At 41.3% G+C, this 22,896-nt stretch overlaps 1 protein-coding gene across 4 annotated transcripts; it reads right to left on the bottom strand.

Moving 5' to 3' along the window:
• Positions 1 to 386: 386 nt before the first annotated feature.
• chka (choline kinase alpha) lies at positions 387 to 22,865 on the bottom strand. 4 transcript variants are annotated; one of them, XM_086208246.1, is made up of 14 exons: positions 22,363 to 22,865; positions 21,517 to 21,625; positions 20,915 to 20,975; positions 20,744 to 20,760; positions 19,459 to 19,512; positions 12,025 to 12,138; positions 9,368 to 9,501; positions 8,292 to 8,396; positions 7,168 to 7,226; positions 6,982 to 7,069; positions 5,213 to 5,321; positions 4,998 to 5,104; positions 4,816 to 4,897; positions 387 to 4,253 (listed from the first exon to the last, which is right to left on the bottom strand). In XM_086208246.1, exons 1-14 carry the CDS (start codon positions 22,596 to 22,598, stop codon positions 4,194 to 4,196), a joined length of 1,335 nt encoding a protein of 444 aa, XP_086064372.1. In that variant the 5' UTR covers positions 22,599 to 22,865; the 3' UTR covers positions 387 to 4,193. The 4 variants fall into 4 exon arrangements, with proteins under 4 accessions (XP_086064372.1, XP_086064373.1, XP_086064375.1 ...); XM_086208247.1 differs by lacking the exons at positions 20,744 to 20,760; positions 20,915 to 20,975; XM_086208249.1 differs by lacking the exons at positions 20,744 to 20,760; positions 22,363 to 22,865 and having other exon boundaries at positions 21,517 to 21,591.
• Positions 22,866 to 22,896: the final 31 nt, after the last annotated feature.

Raw genomic sequence — 22,896 nt, 5'->3', positions numbered from 1 at the left:
TTTATCTAATTTAGTATGATGAAGTTGAATGATACATCAGAAAAATGAAAAAATAAATAAATGAGGGCGGCACGGTGGTGCAGTGGTTAGCACTGTCGCCTCACAGCAAGAAGTTTCCGGGTTCGAGCCCCGGCTCGGGCACGGGATCTTTCTGTGTGGAGTCTCCATGTTCTCACTGTCCCTGCGTGGGTTCTCTCTACTTCGGCTTCTTCCCACCGTTCAAAGACATCAAGAGGGGACGAGGTTAATCAAATACTCTAAATTAACCATCGATGGGACTGTGAGTGTGAATGGTTGTCTGTCTCTATGTGTTGGCCCTGTGATGGACTGGCAACTCATCCAGGCCTCTCGTCCAAAGGCTGCTGGGACAGCCCCCCCCCCCCCCCCCCAACCCGTAACAGGATAAACGGTAGAAAATGGATGGATGCTTGCCAATTATACTGTGATGTTGCTCTTGGAAAGAGAGTCACAGAAGGGCATTGTAAAATTTTAAAAGTTCTGTACCAATAAGACTTTTAGTTCATAATTTTGTATTCCAACTGGACATTCAGCTGATACATCCCTCTTCCCATCATGACTCAAAATGAAAATAAAATTAGCCATTAAAAACAATTCAGTGGAAGAATGACAGAACAAATATGAAACACAATAAAATCACAAAAATTACAAGAACACAAATGAGTACAACACTCAAGTACATCATGTTTTTACAGTCCATAAATCAAAAGTGCCACAGTAGACATTCAAACACATCTGGATAGTTCCAGCATCAGATGACGGTACAGAGATCAGGGTAGCTTCACGATCTGGATCAGTTCCCTCCCCTCCGTGTATGTTGTAGTTAACTGTGTGGCCGTGGTTCAAAAACATTCTGAGGTAATACCTTCAGTTCACAAGATCACAGTTTCTTGGATTCCAAGCAATGCCCCAGTGTCTCAAAGGCTAACAGGAAGTACCCCGCTGCGTAATTGCCATGAGTAATAAGGAATAATCGTATATATCAGCTGGTGGTGGACTGCACAGCTTTTAATGATAGCAGCAGTAGCAATAACCAGTACTTTGGGTACATAATTGGTTATGGGGACTTGGCCTTTTGAGTTGAACGCTCACTTAACACTGATTGTCCAATCTTAGCTGGCTGGTGGGCCAGCAGGTTTGCTTTTATCTCTTCAGACCTCGAATTGTGCACTTGGCTCTATGATTGTCTGTGGTGTCGTTTTCTTTCTTTTTACCTGCACCTCAGTCAAAAACTCATCAGATAAAGTGTAAGGAAGCAGCAGCTGTGGCAAACTGGTGAACTACTTACAAACTGAATTTGAATTTTAAGAGGAACGATTGAAGCTAGTTAGCTTATTCTCACATTACTCTGGGGTACAGCATACATTCATGTTACGTTCATGGGCAGCACTTTGTATCATTTGCTAAGCTCTCAAGTTCAGAGTAATGATTCTTTGATTTGAGGAAACTAACGCTCTGATAAGTCTCGAATTAGGTTTCCTTATGTAGTCTAATCCTTGTCCAAGAAGTACTCAGCCACCATGGAGACTTTTAGATTTAGCTTCAGTTGCTAGTTACAGCATTATTTGCCAATATTGACTCAGAAATTTGCAGTCACCAGCTAAAAATGGAAAGCAAGTCCACTGCCACTGTCAGCAGCCAACAGGTCAGTGACATTGCAAAGCTTGATCGGGTTACGAAAGTAAAGGGGCAGGACTCAGTAGGTCCATTTTATTTATGTATTTATTTTGTTCTTCCTCACTGGGCACTGTACCCGTCAAGATGGAATAAAAAAATGTATTAAGACAACTGATTTCTACCGTGGTACGCTGCTATTGTGAGCATTTGCCATCAATGGGCCAACAATTACAAACTGTTCAAAGCTATGAGATAGTCTTTGCGACCAAAAAATGAAAAACGGAATGCTAACAACAGCAGAACACAGTTGACACCAAATAAATCATCAGCAAAGAGGATAAACTAGAATTCAAAATGTCAGTGTCTGATGTAAAGGCAAAGTGAAGCTGTCCTAGCAGCAGATGTTGAACCCCCATAGCTAATCATGGTAGTGAAGTCCTCCAGGTTGGTGCACATATACTGACTACATGTGGAGAGGTAGAATGGAGCTGGTCTCGGGATGTTTGAATGAGAGACAGCAGGACGAATTACACATGTAAAGAAAAAAAAAAACCCACTGTGAACAATCATCCCTCTATGAGAATGCCTGATGTCACCTATGAGGTAAGCCTGGCACACACAGGGAACAATGGTTCTCTATTGGAGTACTGAATTCCTTTGTTACATGTGCCTCAAGTTAGACGTGACGCTGACAGGGTGATTACCACGATGACTCAGGTTCAGACATTGAGGCCGTATTACAGAACTGTCAAAATGTACAGATCCTACCTCACTTGGTTGGTAAAAATTTCACTTATGGGGTAGAACAGTTCTTGGGCCCACGTTGCTATCCTAACTTCAAATTAAACACAAACTGCATAACATCTCAAAATCATAGATTAATTTCCAATCAGCAATTAAACTGACCTAACTGTCACTGTTCCCACTAGTTTTAGATCACTTGTTTATTCCATATAGCAAACCCTAACAATGAATTGTGGTTGAATGATAAAATGATGCATTGATGAATATTTTTTTGAGCTGTTGGTCATTGGATACAGTTTTACTGTCTTTGCCATTCTCTCTCTCTCTCTCTCTCTCCTACATCTTCCATATTAGCTTTATTGCACACACAAGAAAGAACATGGAACTTTAGTACTCCTAACTCATCCGTCTTGAATTCATTTTTGTTTTTTGTTTTCTTTTTTTGTTTGAATAACAAAATCTAATGGGTTACAATAGACTGGCAGCATGACTATGATTTGGAATAATGTTATACAAAATTTGGAAAAATTCAATTCTATAGTTGTCGTAGCTTCACCCAGGTCTTAACACATTCTAATACACGCCAGAGGAGCCATTACATCATTGAAAACAGTGCTTAGTAGAGTGCTTTGACTGCCTCTGCTACTATGGTTTATGGGTGCAATGATACGGAGCTACTTTGCAAGGGGCACCTTGGCCAAAAGAAGTAGTGACTTCATCAAAGAATCCAATACTACAATAAAGAATCATGTGTACTCTGCGGAGTTTTCTTCAATGCAAAAATCTGGTAATTGTCTGTAACTCCCAAGTTACCGATGGAGAGCTTAGCAAAAATGCCGTAAGCTCAAAAAGCACAGTTGGAATGTATTAATAGCTTAAATCTGACATTTCAGATGTAAATACCAATAATGTAAACTATACAACAACTTACTTGCCACAATGATAATTCTACCACAAAACCACCACAGCCCTATCAGTGCCGAAGCTCAACAGGGTAAGTGCGTTGTTAGCAAGGACAACAGAAAGAAGTATGGTGAAAATACCTGAAATTAGATTATGTTGATTTTGATTTTGTGGAATTTATCTCTGAAAATGGAATCTCAACTATTTATACATGGAAATAAAACACAACTCCTTAATGAATAAATGTAAAAGACAACAATTTACCAAAGTAATTGAACATTTACCAAGCTCATAATATCCAGAAGGGTAGACATCCATCTGATCTGATGACCAAGTCGTGAGTCCACGAGCTAACACGTCAGCCCATCAGTAACAGATAGCGCCAGTTTACTGGCACATCGAGATCTATATATAATATATATAGTTAATAACTGGCTGCTTCAGTAAACAGGAATCTACCAAGTGAAGTTCACATTTTGGTTCTTTCCCATGGAACATTTCCATCAGGGAATGATCAATACATAAACATTGATGCAATGTTAACATTTTAGTCTAGCTGTAACCAAAATCCACCTTTCTCCTGCTACAATCGTAACTCCCAGGTTAGTGATATGATTCGAACACGGCAGAGGATGAGAGCACTTCTGACCAGCGATGAAGGTTAGTACATGTCGATGGTTTTCTCATTTCTTTTTTTTTTTTTTTGGCTCTCAGGGAGAAACGCAGTTTTGACATTGAGCTGAAGTGGGATTTGGGGTGTATCTTAAGCACCTAGCCACAGGATCAAGTTTTGGCTTTGGTCAACGCAACACCAACCGTAGCCAGCAAATACTCTCAAGGCAGAGAGAAAGTAAAGCGTGGGATCTTTATCAGCCAGTATGTCCTCCTGCTTCAATTTAGCTCTCACTCCATTAGACAGCCCAGATCTTCTTCTGCTGGAAGTAGGCATCAAATCTGGCCAGGGCGTACTCCTGCAACACACAAGTGAACATCACTATATACTGGTCCGGACATAAAGAACTGCATTTATAGAATTAAGAATAGATCGCTAAATCTGATAAAAACAAAGAACCAGTTTGAAAAGAGTGTGGTGCTCATCGTTCAGCTTATTGATTATTTATTTGCGATTTTTTTAATCTTCCATTGTGAGTTAATGTTGTTTTCGAAAAGTCTGATATCAATGTTATCATCTCAATATTATAAAATATATTTTATTTATTAAGGATTTGCAGTTCTGTGAGCATGGACAAGATCAAAATGTTCAATCAGAGGTTTTTCATCTTAACTAACTGTTGCTTTATATTACTTGTATTGGGGACTTTGTCGATTCAAACGGTCAGGGTTACTCAATAGAGAGCAGCATTTTCTGATATCTTGTCATGTTGACATAGCAGCCTGTCCTAACATCCCCTGAGCAATTTTACTCACAGTTAATATTGACACTGTACCCCCCTCCAGGACAGTACTGTCAGTTCTTTTTAACTGCCTTTAGCTAACTCAACAGGTTCAATTGTTATAAAATGTGCCACTCACCAGGTATCCAAATTTGATGGTGGAAAGTCGAGCCTGGATGATGGACCACAAGCCCCAAAAGAAGTGGGATGCCAGAGAGAACCTACAGTCAAAAACACATCAACACATCATCATGCTTTTCCGATTGGATGGCCCTACCGTCTCCGATTACATCACTTCACATGTTCCACATCTGAGCTCACCTGTTGACCTCCACGTACAGCTCCTCCTTTAGTTTCATTTGGTCCTGTTCGCTGAGGTTGTCAAACCCTTGATCAGACTCGCGCAAGTAGCTTTCAAAGAAGTGAAACTGTACACCGACACCACAGGGTCAGGGTTCAAGTCAGCATTTGATCAATGAAATCCATATGTATCAAAGTGGGCCAGAGGATGTTAAAGTTTATCAACACACACACACCTGCTGGGCTTTTGAAGGGTACGCCTGAACGTTCACTTTGAAGAAGGGAAACTCGTCACAGTTGTAGTCGTACATCCATTCACAGAAATGGTTGCCGATATCAAATCCCCTGCAAAGTTAACGGATGGAAAGAACAATTATAGATGATGATGAGAAATGACTCGCAAGAGTGCCTTTCCATTCTCTTATCTGGGAAGTTTTGCTTGCTTTCATACATTTTTCTATAATATAAATACGTCAAGGTTCCTGATCCAAAGATCTACCAATTATCATGACTAGTAGACTATTTCTTGTCCAGCAAAACCAGTTGCATACTGATTCCCACAGAGCAGTCAGGATCAAGGATAAAAACACCAAGCCTCCCAGGGTCTCGACATCTGGCACAGTTCAGTGAGTGAGGGGAAAAGGACATCCGTGCGTCCTGCAGTGGGCGTGTTCTTCCTGTACATTCATGATGCAATATGTTAAGCATGTGTATGCAGCATGACATGACTCCTCGGAGAGTCACATGTTGAAGACTTAAAGGGGCCGCATTGAGGGGAGCTGGTTGGAATGTTTATGTGAGTGTGTGTGTGCGTGTGCGTGTGTGAGAGAGAGAGAGAGAGAGAGAGAGAGAGAGAGAGAGAGAGAGAGAGAGAGAGAGAGAGAGAGAGAGAGAGAGAGAGAGAGAGAGAGATCCACAGCGAGCCAAGGCCATAGTTTGTGTTGCCCTTTGTTGCTTCCCATCAAACAACAGCTCAGGAATTCACAAACACTCCATTCTACATGTTTAGACGTGAGGGTACAAAGAGTCTACTGTACCATCAAGCCCTTTACATCCAGGTCCGACCTTCCCATTGCTTCAGCAAATTCTGGTTACATAACAGCTGCAGTGAGTAATGTAACCTGGGGGGGTGGTCATGAATTATGACCGGGGTGGCAGGAGGAAAAAATATTGATTCCAGCCAGACAGTGTTCTCTCTCCCCTGATTTTGCCCTTCATGCTACATTCTTGCTGGCTCAGTACCAAGGTTACACTCTCTTTTTCTGTCTGACATTCTGTCTCACAATCCGCCCCCCCCCCCCCCCCCCATCCCTGTCCTTTGGGTGCACAGCCAATGTCAACTGGGAGGAAATTAAAAAAAAAAAAAGCTATAATACTACTACTATTAGTACTACTGCTACTACTACTACTACTACTACTACTAATAATAATAATAATAATAATAATAATAAAAAAATAATAATAATACATTTTCCTCTTGTCTTGTTTTCTGACCTGAGACTAATAGCAATGTAATATTTAACATAAAACTCTATGTGTGTACAGTGAGTTATGGTCACCCTTAAAACAATAATTTAGCCTTGAAAGAAGGGATTAAAAAATATCCACTATATTAATCCTTACATGAAAGATGGAGCTTACAACATTCTTTATTTCTGACACAATTGTATTTTTTTTAATTTTGATTTCTTACTCTGCACTGTACTCTGCACTCTCACTGCAACTGTACTTTACTGTTAGGGTCCAGTATGCTTATGCTAGAAAAGCATCCTGAATAACTCTAACTCTCATCTTTTTTACTTGTCCTGATCAGAAAATACCCCATGTGACATTTTTCATATCATCCCTGTCGCATCTTACAGAACTGATGTGTTGAATGTGTGTGTGTGTGTGTGTGTGTGTGTGTGTGTGTGTGTGTGTGTCTTTGTGTGTACGCGCACGCACATAATCAGGGATGTTTTTACACCATCAGTGCTGCAGGTGAAGACTGTGGCTGCTATTGTACCTGTAGTTGTAGCTGCTGTACTCAAAGTCAATGAGCATCAGCTTCTGTTTGTCTGAGCTCTGGCGGCCTTTCAACAGCAGGATGTTCCCTGAAAGAGACACATGGACACGTGTGTCGAATTATAGTTCCCTTTAGGAAACAAGCAAATGTTCAGCACACAGTTTGTCATTATTAGAATGTTTTTACCTTCTTGGCAGTCGTTGTGGCAGAACACTACAGGAGAGTGGCTGGAGTCCAAGAGACACCTGTACAGATACAAAAAGACAGTCACCAAAAAAAAAAAAAAAAAAAAAAAGGTTCTGGTTTCAGATAAACTGAATGCATCTTTATAGTTGACTCCTGTGTGACAAAACATTACATATCACTAAGGACTCTTTGGCACTATATAAAAAAGTAGCTTCCAGCTGAGGTAAAACCACTGTAACAGTAAAATTGAAGACTCCTTTAAAACAATGTTCTGGAAATGCTCGCTATTTTGAGAAAAAGTCTTTTACTTTGGGACTTGAGAAATGGCTTAAATCCGTCCATCCATCCATCCATTTTCTACTGCTTATCCTGTTAAGGGTCACAGGGGGCTGGAGCCTATCCCAGCAGCCTTTGGGTGAGAGGCAGGGTTCACCCTGGACAGGTCACCAGTCCATCGCAGGGCCAACACATAGAGACAGACAACCATTCACACTCACAGTCACACCTACAGTCAATTTAGAGTATCAATCAGCCTAGACCCCAATTGCATGTCTTTGGACAGTGGGAGGAAGCTGGAGTACCAGAGAGAACCCACACAGGGAAAACATGGAGACTCCACACAGAAAGATCCCGTGCTGGAGCTGGGGCTCGAACCCGGAACCTTCTTGCTGTGAGGCCACAGTGCTGACCACTGCACCACCGTGCTGCCTCTATGGCTTAAATTAAATCGTAAATTAACAATTAAGTAGCAGCAGAGTGGTTCAGGTCTTGATGCTGAACTTCCACCACTTAAAAGATAATCATGATTAAACTGACCAGACTATACAAGATACATCAGAAGTTAACAGTTTACAAGTTCACAACACGTAATAATCCAGTTATCCACATGGAATATTCGTATGCTCTCATCATGCTGTAGCGTCGCTCATAATCTATCTGGATATGGTTTCAGAGTTTGTGTGCAGGCTGGCCACTGCAAGCAAATGATGTGTGTCAGCGCCAGATGTGCAGACATACATACTGGCACTGCAGGCAAACTATAAGCAGGTCAACCCTGCATGTTCCATATGTCCTTTCATAAAAGCTATAGTCAAACATTCCATGGATGGTGTGAATGAACATACTTGAGCGAGTCCATCTCCTGAGACAAGTTGTAGCTGAGCAGGTGGTTGAACCGACGCAGGTGGGACTCTCTTATGAAATTCAGCTTCATAACTTGGCTCAGGTACCTGATGAGAGTAACAGATACATTGTTACTCTACTCACAAAGTGAAGGCAGGATCAAGACTAAGAGCTATCATGGGATCATGAATATCATGAATGTGCATTTCATTTTCTCCTAATTAACAAGTGGGCACTCAAGACAGTGCATAGCTCTGCCAAGGCAATATGATGTCATCATGACATGAATTAGAAGGAGGGATCTCCTGTGGGATGCGCCTGGACCACCTCAAGGTCTTTAACGGCCAGGAGCACAACAGGAGTCATTAACCTAACATAGATGTCTGTGCATGTCTGCACATGCAAAACCAGAAAATCCTGAGGAAACCTGTGCAGGCCAGCAGCTGTTGAAACAATAATTTATAATGGAGCTACAAATTGAATTTGAAACTGACTTCTAATATAGCTGATACTTTGTATCTTTGTCATGATGCAACTTGTTCAGTCCTAATTACGCTCCAGAGTAAACTCACTGATGAAACTGAGAACAAAAATAACCCTAAAATTAACAATAAAATAACCCTTTAAGTTGAGGAGTATGGCTCTTGAGGAGTACGATCGAACATGAGAACATGACTGGAGGTGTTTCCATTGATCGCTCTTCACAAATGGATCATGTGTGTAGTTCACATGCCCGAAGGAGACAAAACACTTTTCATGTAATTTCACAGAAGAAAAGTGGGACAGGGGAATGGACTTTGTCACTAAACTCTGACAAACATTACGCAATTTAAGCCGGGGCAAAATCAAACAGACAAACTTTGTTTCATTTCCAACAGATGTACCTCGTGGTATAGATAAGTAATCGATGACTTCAAAAGCCTACAGAAAGTTGTTGACATGAGGAGTTATGTCAAATTAATGCACTTGAAACTTGACTCATTAAGATGAGCAAGGAAACAGACAGAATGGGCTTGCAAATATCCCTGAAATGAGTCCAATGAAGCAATGGGGCCTAGACACAATTTTGCTGACTTACTTGTCCATGGTACCAAACAGCCACTTTGGTTCCTTGTTGAAGGGCATCCTCATTCCATGAAACTTAGCCATCTTCTGTGCAACCTCTGCAGAGAGGCCGTGGTCACTTAGCTCACAGGTGTCCAGTTTACGGCTCTATCAAAAAGGATATACATTCGACATATTCATACACATTCACAATTTTCACCTGAGTTAAAGCCTCGATAAAATTCTAAGAAATCCTGTTTCGCCAACATAGGAAATAGTTGAGCCTGATATAATACTATCTCATCAACAAATGTTAAATTCTGTCAGAAAGGGAGGAATTTAATTGTACAAAGTCAATGAAAAGAGGGACGACACACTGGTAGATGCATATATGCACCGGGCGAATGACCCTGAAAAACAAAGGTCACGCAATTCATGGTTAGATGGTATTGTGTCACAAAAGACGAACACGTGTTGAGATTCTGAGAAAGAGAGGACGAACTCCTCATAAGAAATGTGATCTGAATTTGTTTCTAAAAACAAAGAGCTGTTTGTATCTTGAGCTGACAAATTCGCACCATGCAGCTGGTGTTGTCTCTGCAGAATTGAGATATTTATTGCAGTGACATCCCAACTACATCAGTGTTGAAGCTGTAGTCATCTGGATGCAGTTCCTGGAAACACCTTGAAGAATTCCCCAAGCTTAGACACTACAGATACTGATAGGTCAGCGTTTTGGTTTTCCAATGTACCTGGGACCTCCATGGGTAAAAGATATCAATCCTGCTTTTAAAATACACTTATTATTTTTAACCATTTGATGAATTCATGCTCAGCAAGTTTAATGTCATTTTAGGTTTAAGTCCAACCCAGTTCACAATTATGAGTCAGCTAATGGGCTCACATTAGGAAGTCCTAAATGATGTCCCACAATTTAATTTCAAACAAGAAAGTCTTTTTCCAACAGAGGCCTTTCATGCACACATCAGGGTGTCCACAGGTATCAGACACTTGAAGGCGTTTTAAAGGTGATATTCAACTCAACTTAAGATTGGAATGTGGTTATGAGAGTGAGGCAGGTTTTCTGTCTTTTTTCGCCAGCTGACAACAAGAATGAAGCAAAAACCTTCATTCGGATCAACAGCAGCTTGAAGGAAATAAGGACTTAAATGGAGAAGACCTTGACTCATTCTGTCAAAAAGAAATGAAAACAAGCCGACAAATTCAAATTAAAGACTAATAACTTTTACCATCTAATATTTGTACTTGTCAGTTTACTAGGAATGTACACGGACACCTGAGGTCAGCACTACTTTCTTCTATTTGTAACACTAAACCTATAAGTGGCCCGTTTAGATAGGGAAGAACAGATGTTTTATGGTTTAACTGTCTCTGAATAAAGGTCAACAAAGCATTGTTGAATGGAACATGACACACAAACTATGTACTATCATACTCCAACAGCAGCTATCCTCCTGTACCATCTCATATCCAGCTCTAATTCTTAGCCTAAAGACAAATCCAGAAGTCATCCTAAATCTTGATTCCCATTCAGATTTGGGTTGCTCTTCTTTTCTTTACCTGCTGACCTTCTGAGCTACTGGTGATAGCAGTCACCATAGCATGTATGACATCATCTAGCCTACAATGCCGTGTGTCTAATTATCCATTAGCCTACTTCGACAAGCCTTCCTGGGTTTAAACGCGCACGACTCTTGGATCAAAGAAGGGAAAGGAAATGTTCCACTAAATGTTATTGAAGAACTTGATGGCACGTGCTGTCACGGTGTCTAACAACACGTCACTGTCTGCCCTCACGTCTCAATATCAAGAAGTACTAGGAGGACTAAGTTCCCTGTTATAAATAATTAAATCGAATACTTCTCTAGTTCAATAGACAGAGGAGAATTTGTATTTTTGATGGGACTGAAAAACCTACTTGAGGTTTCCCTATAACCTTTTGTTCTGTTACACCATGAAATGACCCAATACTAGATATTGTTGTGGGCCTCCACGACAGAAATGCATGAGGTGTTCATATTATCATCTGCCCTTATGAAACTGATAAAACAAATTAAAAACAAAACAAAAACAAAACAAAAAAATATATATATACATACACACACACACACACACACACATTTATATACATATATACACACACATATATATATATATATATACACACACATATATGTTTATATATACATATATACACGCATATATACATACATACATATTTATACACATATATATACACATATGTACATACATATACATATATATGTGTATGTATATACAGTATATGTATATATATATGTGTGTGTGTATATATGTATATATATGTATATATATATATATATATATATATATATATATGTGTGTGTGTGTGTGTGTGTATATATATATATATATATATATATATATATATGTGTATATATATATAACCATATATATATATCGTCCATCGTCGTCTTCCGCTTATTCCTTACTAGTAAGGGTCGCGGGGGGCTGGACCCTATCCCAGCATCTACGGGCAAGAGGCGGGGTTCACCCTGGACAGGATAGATATATATATATATATATATATATATATATATATATATATATATATATATATATATATATATATATATATATGGCAATTGACAAGACAATCTTTCAATATATGAGCAACAAAGGGTAACTTACTGGTACATACTGCTCCAGTCGACCCTGAGGGAAAATACCATAGAGCTTAGGTCCCAACTCCCTCTCTGCCAAGATCGCAAACATAACACTTTCCAGCACCATGGCCTCTGCCCCCTGAAAAACACACACACACACACACACATACACACACACGTTAGACGTCCATAGCCTTGAAAAATATCACATGGGGTATTTTCTGGTCAGGACGAGTGAAAAGATGAACGTTAGAATGGTTCAGAATGCATCTCTAGCATAGGTATACAAGACCCTAACAGTAAAATGCAGTTAGATGAGATTGGCAACCTCGACCCAGTCTAGCAGACAAGGTTAAACTTGAGCCCTGCTATCTCCAAAACATGTTCTGTTTAAAACTATGTTGCTTTAATCACTTCTGTCAAGAAACAGGTAAAGAAGGGAAATGTGGTTATCTCGGCAAATTTAGAAAGACTGGGTTTTCCTGAAAAAACATAATGAGGGTAAGTCCATGTCTGAAATGGGCTTAAATGCAAACTAGGGGAGGGAAGAGAAGGATGGAAGAGTTTAAATGAGGAGAAATGGGGTTAGTTGGGTTTGCCTGTCAGAGTAGTGAAGTGAGGACAAGAGAAAGATTAAATCTTCCAAGAGGAGTTGGCACACTGAGACCACCAGTCGCTGTTGAAGCCGCTGAAGCCGAGTGGACACCCTTGCCCTTCCCCCTTTATCTTAAGAGATACACAAATCTCACACTGCAGCACATGGCCAGGAGCCAAAAAGAGACCCGACGTTAACAGGGAGACCTTCTCTCATACCGACACAAACACGTGTCCAAGGAACCTGAGAGACTAAAGCTGTGGGCTGGCTTTATTTTACTTCATTCCATTGTGTCGAGAGGACAGAAAACTGGGCTTAGAACCAAAAAGCAGGAGGGTATTAGCAGAGGGGAGGGATGGCTGACTAATTAATAGAATAAGGCTAAGAAGACGAACATTCCACTTTGGCCTGGTCTGTGGGACTTCAAACTGACTGTTCTTGAAAACCATTTACCATACTAAGCTCATAGTGATTCAGACAAAATGGGGCATTGGTACGAGCAGCCAATTATGGAGAGGACTGCTGGCTCATACATGTCCCTATCCATGAAATAGCCTTATCTCTGAAAGCCATTTGCTCAGTCTTAGCCAGCTCCGATGCCTTTATAACATGTGGGTATATTATGTAATTTCCAAATATGAATATTGATCTCAGAGAGTAAATATAATATTTTTCACTGTCTTTGTCTGAAGGCAACATTAAGGCACATTTATTTACTGGACATTTAAACATCTAAGCTCTTCTTTTTTAAGTGACAGCACAGTAAGTTGGTGCATTCATGACAACATTTTTCTGGTTTCCCATCCCTCAAATGAGCAAGGCTTTCCCTAGCATACTGCATATTAAATCCATCCATCCATCCATTTTCTACCACTAATCCTGTTAAGAGTGATGGGGGGGCGTGAGTCTATCCTAGCAGCCTTCAGGCGAGTTTCGGGTTCACCCTGGACAGGTCACCAGTCCATCGCAGGGCCAACACATAGAGACAGACAACCATTCACACCTACGGTCAATTTAGAGTATCAATTAGCCTCGTCCCCTCTTGATGTCTTTGGACTGTGGGAGGAAGCTGGAGTACCAGAGAGAACCAACACAGGCACAGGGAGAACATGCAGACTCCAGAAAGATCCCATGCCCGAGTCAGGACTCAGACCCAGAACCTGAGGCAATAGTGCTAACCACTGCACCACCGTGCCGCCTTCATTTTAAATCCACTCAAAAAATTCATACTGCAGGGGTTGTCACTCCTGCAGCCGAATCTAGTTGGGAGGTACAGCTGATGTGGCTCAAAGACTTGCTGCGCAGGGTTTGACTGGCTGGATGTTCTGTGCTGGTGTGCTGCTGACATCCTGTCCTGTTCTGTGCAGCTTGACACAGCTTCTGTCAAATATAGTCCAGGCACATATTGTTCAGCATAAAGATGTTTCTGGGACACCACTGACACAAGCCGTGCTGCATCGGGTGTAATGATAAATGCTGTCTAGAGTGGCCATGATCAGCTGCAATGGAATCAAGCCAATACACATCGTTATACATACACGTCTACTTTAACTTACAAAAACTACGGGGTTCAAATCGAATTTGGACTCATTGCAATTGATGAACCTGCCAAAATTTACTGAACAAAAATAAAGCAATGCCAAATAACACCCAAAATTTACTGAACAAAATAAAGCAATGCCAAATAACACCAAAGCCAAACCAATATAGTTGTTTACAAGAGGCTCTTGAGGCTACTTTTACAGTTACAACCACAAACATATATAACATTCTTTTTACCAAGAAAGCCTTTGAGCTAACACTGCAATCTGTGATCATCTAAATGCCAAATGGCTGCAGGACAGAGAAGCTGCTATCTGAACCCACTTAAATGAATAACCCTCAGATTAAGTGCCGTGGAGGCAGAGATTCGGATCTGAATGTTGGGGTCTTTGGCTAGGAGCCAGAGAATGCGGTTCACACTGACAGTGCAGCAGGAAGCCAGCGTAGAGGAAACAATACTGCCTGCTTTGGGGCCTTCAAGAGGTTACATGCTATTTTGAATCATGCTGTAAGAATACGTCTCAAAACAAAACTGCGCTGCACCACCTGCAACACTGGCCTCCGACCTCGAAAGGCATCTGTGTCAGAAAGCAATTCGAAATGACTTGCACTGAAGATTAATAAACGTTGGAAACTCAAATACACAAAAAGTTGTTGTGTGACACGGAAAGGTTGATAAAGTGGTCCATAATGATTCTGTGCTAATTCTAAAAGGGCACAATGTGCTGAACAGTTATTTTGGACAAATGTCTCAATTTGCGGTTCCTGTTATGTATCTGTGGAAATACAACTGTGCTGCAGCAAATTCTTTTTTTTATTTTTAATCGAATAATGGGTTATTTGATTCCTTGATGAACTAATTGCAGCATACTTTATGCAATGTTGATAAAACATCGGAATATTATGAAATATATGTATTGCAGTTTCTTTTTGGCAAATGGAGAGAACCCAAAACAGCTCAGCTTACTAAAGTGCAAGTTTTGTGTTCGTTTGAAGAAATGCTGTTTGAGAGTCTATTTTACAAATCAGATTGCGTTTTAATGTGGTGGAGAATACCGCTGAATAGCCTTTTGTGGCCCCAGTGGGGGGGGGGGGGGGGGGTTGCAAGTAGTTTCCAGGCCTCTGTAGCCTTTCATCTTTTTGGCCTTGACATTTTCCAGCTTGATCAGTCCAATTATGACAAATAATAGCATGCGTCTGTTCATTTTGCTTAGTAGATTATAACTGGATCAAGTCCTTTTTCCCATGGGAAACAATTTATTTTCATTTTTTGAAGCATATAAACACTCTCCTGTCAATAAGTCAAGGGCAAAGAGCTGGATTTAGACATCCTGAATAAATGAAGAATTTGCCTTCACAACAGCAGGCAGCAGTCTACTTCATTCCCACGGCATTTGCTGGGGGAAAATTCACCACTGTTATGTAATGCGTTATCTGCAGAGTGCTGATCACATGCAGTTTCAAATCTCCAACGTGAATTATCCACAGTATCATCCTGACACACATACTGGTCAGACAACTGGCCAGCTGGCAACATATCACTCCTCTGACAATATTTCAACAAACCAGTGAGTGCTACATCTCTGTTAGCATATCTGCGCTGACCCAGATCTGCAGCGTCCAATCATATTTGCCAGTGATAACCTGAGCAAATATAATTTAGCTCGGGCACTCGAGGGCAGAGCTGCGAATTTACTGTGATGCAAGTGATCATACTGGTGACTGTACTCTTAAGTGTTGCATCCTAAAAATGGGATATCGGATCAGAAATCTATGAATTTGGTGCCCATACTGACACAGGTAGCCGTAGCTTGCACCAAAAACATCAAAATATAACATAAGATACGTCACCAATCCATTCATACAGTTCAATAAATTGCTCATCATTCCTCATGATGTCATCTTAAACACCACCACCACCACCACCAACAACAACAACAATGGTGATTATAACGGAGCAAAAAAAAAGCTGTGGTATCGGAATCATTATTAGTAGCAACAAACTGAAAAAACGGCGGTCAATGCATGTCTATGGGACACACCCTAATGTAGCACGAACAATACAAACAGTATAGGGAGTAGGAAGAGTTGTAACAAGCTGTACTTGAAGCAGTGACAATAATCTTTAATTATAAGTTACCACCCTGATTGAGCCACATGTTCTCTGTCCCACAGTAACCTTTATTTCATTTCCTCAGACCCATTTTAAAGGCCAACATTTACATTAGCAGCTTTTTGATTTGGCTCGCGATCTATTGTTCAACCATTCACCCTTTCAAAAGTTAATATTCAACAAGTGACATATGGATGTAAAGTCAGCTCACCATTGGCTGGAGATGAAACCAGTTAAAACCCAAGCCTGCTCCCCTCTGAGTTCACGACTGCCATGCCAACTGTCACCATCAGTGTAACTGATGTAGTGGTCTGGGATCAGGTGCTTTTTTAGGCATTTGAATACATCTGAAATTCAATGGTTACTCTGGTCTCACATCAGTGCTGCTACTCCGCTCTGACAACTAGAAACTGGCCTGCAGAAGGTGCACTCTTAGCTGCTGGCAACTGCTGCTTTGACCTCACAACTTAGCTCTTCTGTTCTGTGTGCTAATTGCCTGTAAGTGCATCCATCCATGACAACGAGTCACTGGCAAAACCATACTAAAGAGAACAAACCATATTTGTTCCAGTCATTTGTCTGCACAGATTTAGGGATGCACATTCACTCTAATGCTGTCTGACTGACGCTTAACAAGAACCATGCAGGTTACATTTATAGAGGTTTTTTGTTTTTTTGACTGAATGAGTTTCTCCTGAATCCAAGTTCGGAAATGGCCATCTCCATTGAGAGAGTCACCTCCATTAAAAAGTTCCAAGCTGACAAAAAATATAAGCTATACCGTCATTCATTTAAACTTTCCCACTTTTACTTGGATTTTATTGACATGCAATGATTTCAGTATCCCAGCAAGGAACAGCAGCCCAACCACAGAATGAGTGAGAAATTCAAACGTCTTCTCTCCTAAGTGACGCCTGTCGTTCTGAGGAGAAGGTCAGACGTGAGATCTTGTCATAAAGCTGAAGACAAGTTGCAATTTTCCATAATGAATTGAATTTTCAAATGGGGGAACGTTGTATTTTATGACTTAAGCACATCCAATTTCTTCAGAAAACACTGCCAAAAATAGCATTAGCTCCATCTACTAATTGTCAAGTTTCTGGTTCAAAGCCAACGACATTTTTCAAAATTTCAACAGATCACTGACTCACCACAGCGTTCTAGAACACTGGGTGTAGTCAACATGGTAAGGAGGGGCGAATAATAATAATAACAGTTTAATTGCAGCCTCTAAAGTTTATCTAATCAAGACAGTAAAGATAAAATCCTTATTGGGATGAATTCTTTTTAACAATGACGCTCTTGGTTTTTTTGGTTTTATTGTGGGTGGGTTATATGGTGAATCCAGTGCACCCCATTACTTTTAAAAGAGTGAAATTTCAACCCTCATAAGGAACCAAAATGCACCGTCAGACAGGCTGTGGTATGTTGGACTCAGCTTGAGATGACAGGGACAGAGCCTGTGATCCGTGAGAAAGGTCTGCTTCAAGGACTCCAGCATGGAGCCTTTATGGGGACAGGGACAAAAAAAAACAAAAAAACCACTTTTTTTTTCCTCATCAGAAACTGTCTGATGAGCTCCAGCTAGTTTCTCTACTTGTTTTTTATTTTTTCTATTCTTTGTCTTTTTGTTGGCGTCTCCTTAGGGGATCTGTAGTGCAACCAGCAGGCATGAAGTCCCAGAGAGCGTCACAGAGCAAATTTTTATAAACTCATCATGGACCCAAAAAAAAAAAAAAAAGCAGCAGTCCTGCCAAAAAGGAATTGTTTTTTGTAGCATTGTTCATTTTGCATGTGTTTTCTGAAGGCTGACCAATACTGGTTTTTTTTTTTGTGACTGATACAAATATTTGATGGGAAAAATTGCAAGACTGCTGTGTCCTCCAGTCTCGCCACCTGCACTTTGGTTCAGGTTTAGAACACTGTCATTGGTACACCATATGTGAGGTCTGTAAAATCCCACAGTGAGCAATACAGTCTCATCCCGCCTAATCCAAATAGGATTTACCTTGATCAGACAGCATCATTAGCAGGGAGGATCCAGGTGATTGTAAGACATGGACATGAGGTCAGCTCTACACTCGCCCCACCTCCCACTGTGGGCTGGGATTAGACGGAAGGCACCCTGCCTGAGAGGAGCTCCAGTCCTGCGTAGCAACAGTTTCTGAGAAGCTAATGACTTCAGCAAGATTTTATTAAGTGGGAGTGATTGTGACTTGCCCTCGCAAAGAAAAAGTTGAGCATTGTGACTAGATAGACAAACCAAAGACAAATGTCGTTCAATATGAAGCCTGGCAGAGCTTGAGGCAGCTCTAGGAAGGTTCTTTGCCCATGTTGGATGTTATCTTGCTGTGGCACACACTGTCTCACATTCCAAATCGACCAACACAAGAATATGTTCAATTAATGTGAACTATTACAAAAGTGGATGCCTTTAATACATACAAATTGTCTTACAACGCACAAATATCAATATTAAAATACACCCATTTGTGATATTAGAAAGGCCAGACAATTGTTAAAGTGATACTTCACCCAAAAAGTGTATTTTGCCTTTCAAGCAATAATAAATATTCAGCTAACAACTACAGTGACAAAGCCACAGCAAAACTGCCCAGAAATGCTCACTGACAAACTCTCAGCTTGGTAAAGGGGTCAAGGGGCTGGAGAGGTTTCAGACGGATAATTTTGGACAGTTGTGCTTTTGTTAACCATCAGTGGCATTAAGCTTCAAGCTAAATATACGTGCCTGGCTCTCTCTGATCCTACAATCACAAATAAGTAATACAGGAGAAGAAAACAAATTGTTTGTGACCTCAAGACTCGTATTTGTGAATACTTGAAAGGGAAACACACTCTTTTGTTGCAGTGCTGTCAATCGGTTCGTTTTACTAGCTCAAGTTTTACACTTACGATGTGTGGGGGCTCAAAAGGGGAGACAGGGGTTTATGTTGAGGTGATTCATGTTGATGTGCCAAAGGTTCAGCCGTCTCTGAGGTTTCCCCTGAAAACTGTCGCATCAGAGCGACACCCCACCATGACAGAGCCACAAGTAAATGGAGAATTTGAGAGAAGCAAAAGAGAGTGTTCAGACATCAGGTGGGTTAGGTGGGTGAGGGGCTGACACGTTAGCTGGTGAGTGTTGACTGAAACAGCTGACAATGGGCAGAGAGACATACTGTACAGTGGCACCATCATCAGTTACTTACTTGGAAGTGACTTTCTTTGTTTGACTGTTGGGAATCCCCTTTATTACAGGACATCTATCAACAAAAGAAAAAGGAAAGAACTATCCATGAATACATGTGAGGCCATCCATTAGCATCAAAAGTGTGCCATGCCCGCAGTGCAAATAGTACAGCATGAGTTCAGACACACACCAAGTCGTCGGACTAACTGCTGTGCTCCACTGTCTACCTGCTTCATGCAACCAAATGAGAGCTGAAATCAAAGTTGTACGGCGCAAAGACAGGCAGAAGCGACTCCTGTTAACCCACTCAAAGCCTGCAGTCGAATAGAACTTTGGATTGTTTCAGCTGGGCTAAAAATATACACACTTATTTGGTGAATTTACTTATGATCCAATATTCTATTCGCATAACTTCATTGCTGAGAAACACTGTCTCTGACGAAGGTAGGGCTTGTTTAATCATTAGTAGCCGTGCACTCTGGCAATGGCATCGAAGTTCCTTAATCATATTAGCTTTTTGATTAGACATCAGTAATTCCTGAGAGGCGACTCTGTCCTGGCAGAGATGGCTGCAGTTACCTTGGTGAAGGACACGGTGCTTTTGCTCCCTGACATTTCTAGCAATAAAAACTAACTGCTTATACATCCATTAGCAATTACACTGAGTTCAGTTAATACTTAATGCAGGTTTCATCGGATCTGCGCTAAATGGACACGTGAAAATGAATTGCAAATAAAAACAATTTTGAGGGCTGGACCCATTTTTTTCTGTCTTTTAAATACATTGCAGCAGCACGGCGCAATCATCTTGAGCTAAAAACAAACGTTTGAATCACCCCCAGATGATTAGAATATGCTGCTCTTAGGGACCATGTGCAAAAGGTTTTAACTCTTGTGTACAAATGAATCACATGATCAATATATGACCAGCATGCTCAGTATATGTGAGTCAAGTCAATCGACACCAACATGTGATGCTGAGTAACTGTTTAGAGATTAGTTCGATTACACAGTGGCAATGATTCAGAAAGCGCCTGCCCAAGGGCTACCAGGGTCAGGAACTCTGAACGCAGGAGCCACGTCATCTTTCGAAGATAAGATGCCTCTATCTCTGGGTCAACTACAGACGCTGTGGGGAAGCACACTATCTATCAGCTTTTGAGCAATCTGTGGTGCCACAAAAGGCCAGTTTGCACTCTGGCAAATGGCCTTTTGTGTTGCTGTTGTGTTTTCTCAGCTGACTCAGCTGCAAATGGAGACTCCTCTGCTTAACTACAAGTTCAAATACTCAACTGACTCCTTACCAAATACTGCGTGGAGGCTTAGAATGGGAAAGAGAAGGACAGGAGAGATGTTTCAGCACTTTCTTTTCTCTCCATTCTGTAACTTACCAGCGTCGTCAGCTGTGTTTGTGCTACATGAGTGTGTGTTACGTTTTTGTATTAGTCTGAGATTTCAGAGATCTCATACTGTACCGTGTTTTTTGGTGGGTTCACCTGGGAACAAGAGTGCCCAAGGCACGCTCCATTGGGAAGCCTACGGCAAAGAACACATGCATGTACAGCCATGGGGGTACATCACTATGTACAACAATGGCTAACACGTGGGCAAATACACACACATGTGTGAAGGAATAACTGCACATGCATGCATAAAATAACATAAGCATATGACCTACAGACAGCACACACACAGACAACAACAACCTCTGGTGGTGTCATATCACACAGCTGGGTCTTCTTTGCTTGTTTGGTTATTTTTTATCATGTTTGTGGTCTGGTTCCTAATCAGCTTAGGCATAACCTTTGACCCCAGTTACACAAGTCATATCCATAATGACACACACAAGTCAAACATTCATGTTGTTTAGGTTAACAATCGGAGTAGTTGTGCATTTCCCATAGTAGTTGTGCGTGTGCTCATCTAAACTTGAATCTTTACAGACTAGAAACCTCTACAGGCACACTGGTTTGTGAAAGGGCAACACCCTTGTGGTGTGCTGGGGTTACTCCTAACTCTGTGTACAGTGAAAAGACAGCCATTAACTCTTTGCCAAAGTGAGAGTTGTGGCCCCCACCTGCAGGATGGCCCCATAGAGGCGCAGCAGAATGCTCCTGGGTTCATCACCCACCGTGTCCAGGCTGTCAGGGAGGCTGCACAGGAAGAGCTTGTTGCTCAGACCACCCCTGGAACACCAAGACCATGTCAGTACAACATAATTGACTGGACAAATTCAAACTGTTCACTTTTCTTTCCCACAAATTTGTGATTTAATAGTAGCTTGTGGGAAATAACAGTACAGTTAGCTTTAAGGCTTTGGAACAAATATCCAACTAATAGCTTAATTACTGTCGTCACCTAAATCCCTTTAAATTAATGGTTATGGCTCCATCTTGTTGAATCTGTATAGTTGAAATCTTACACGTAAAGCCACATTTTTTACAAACAAACTCTTGAGACATTTAAATTGTGGAATAAACGACGTTAATGACAACGACAGCAAAATGACCAATGAATCCATCTATTTATATTATAAAACGTGGTTATCCATATATTTATTTTTCCTGAAATTACAATATCTACACTCCGAGAAATAACAAAACTTGACGAGAGAACAATAACGGTGAATTAGCTCTGACAACGACAAATATGATATTAATGTTCAGGTCATGGCACATTGCCACGCGGTGCTTCATTGTGCTGCAGGTCCGCGGTGCCCGCGCATGACATCACCACTCCGCCACAAACATTCTATTCTAACGGAATATCAGACGAAGACGATCACTAACCTCAACTCTATCAGTTTATTTGGTCTAATAGATACATTCTGAACATTCACGCGTCAGCTCCAGCCAATAAGGCCCTGCACACGACCCACGTCCATAGCTCTTCCATGTCTTACATCCAGGCGAACACACTGTACCTTATGACGGTGATGTGGAAATCACTCTCCTCCAGGGTTTTCCAGGCACCATGGAGAAATTCCTTGCACCACAAGAATGCCTTGCGCCGGGTGTCCAGGTCGGGGTGGTCGGCAAGAACTTGCTCCTTATAGTCCTCCGGGGTGTCGGGCTGAACCTGCTGGGCGTTTTCGGTCACCAGCAGACCCAGTGACATAGAAGGGGAGGAAGAGACCCCGTTAATGAATTTGGTTTTCATTTTGGATTTTCAAGAGGAATGAAACTAGAATATTGTGAGCTGGACGTCGCCCCTTCGCTTCTCCGCTGGTTTATGTCGCAGGAGGATTGTTGCGGTTATTCACTCAGTAGATCTGGGAAGGAGCGAGTGTTACAATTTGATTCTTTTTCTTTAGTGTTCGTTGCCGAGTTTTGAGCTATCGATGCAGCTTTCTTGGGATGCCAGTTAACAGACGAAGAGAGGAACGGCTAGGAAGTGAATAAGGTATGACAGTCGCGCCGATTTACAGGAAGGATGGGCAGGGCGGGGAGGGAGGGTC

This window comes from Aulostomus chinensis, chromosome 7 (genome assembly GCF_037954235.1).
Source record: "Aulostomus chinensis isolate RoL2024-O1b breed Wild chromosome 7, RoL_Achi_v1.0, whole genome shotgun sequence".
Lineage (NCBI taxonomy): Eukaryota > Metazoa > Chordata > Actinopteri > Syngnathiformes > Aulostomidae > Aulostomus > Aulostomus chinensis.
Note: the sequence above shows the minus strand (reverse complement) of the source record. Positions and strands in the feature narration are given on the sequence as shown.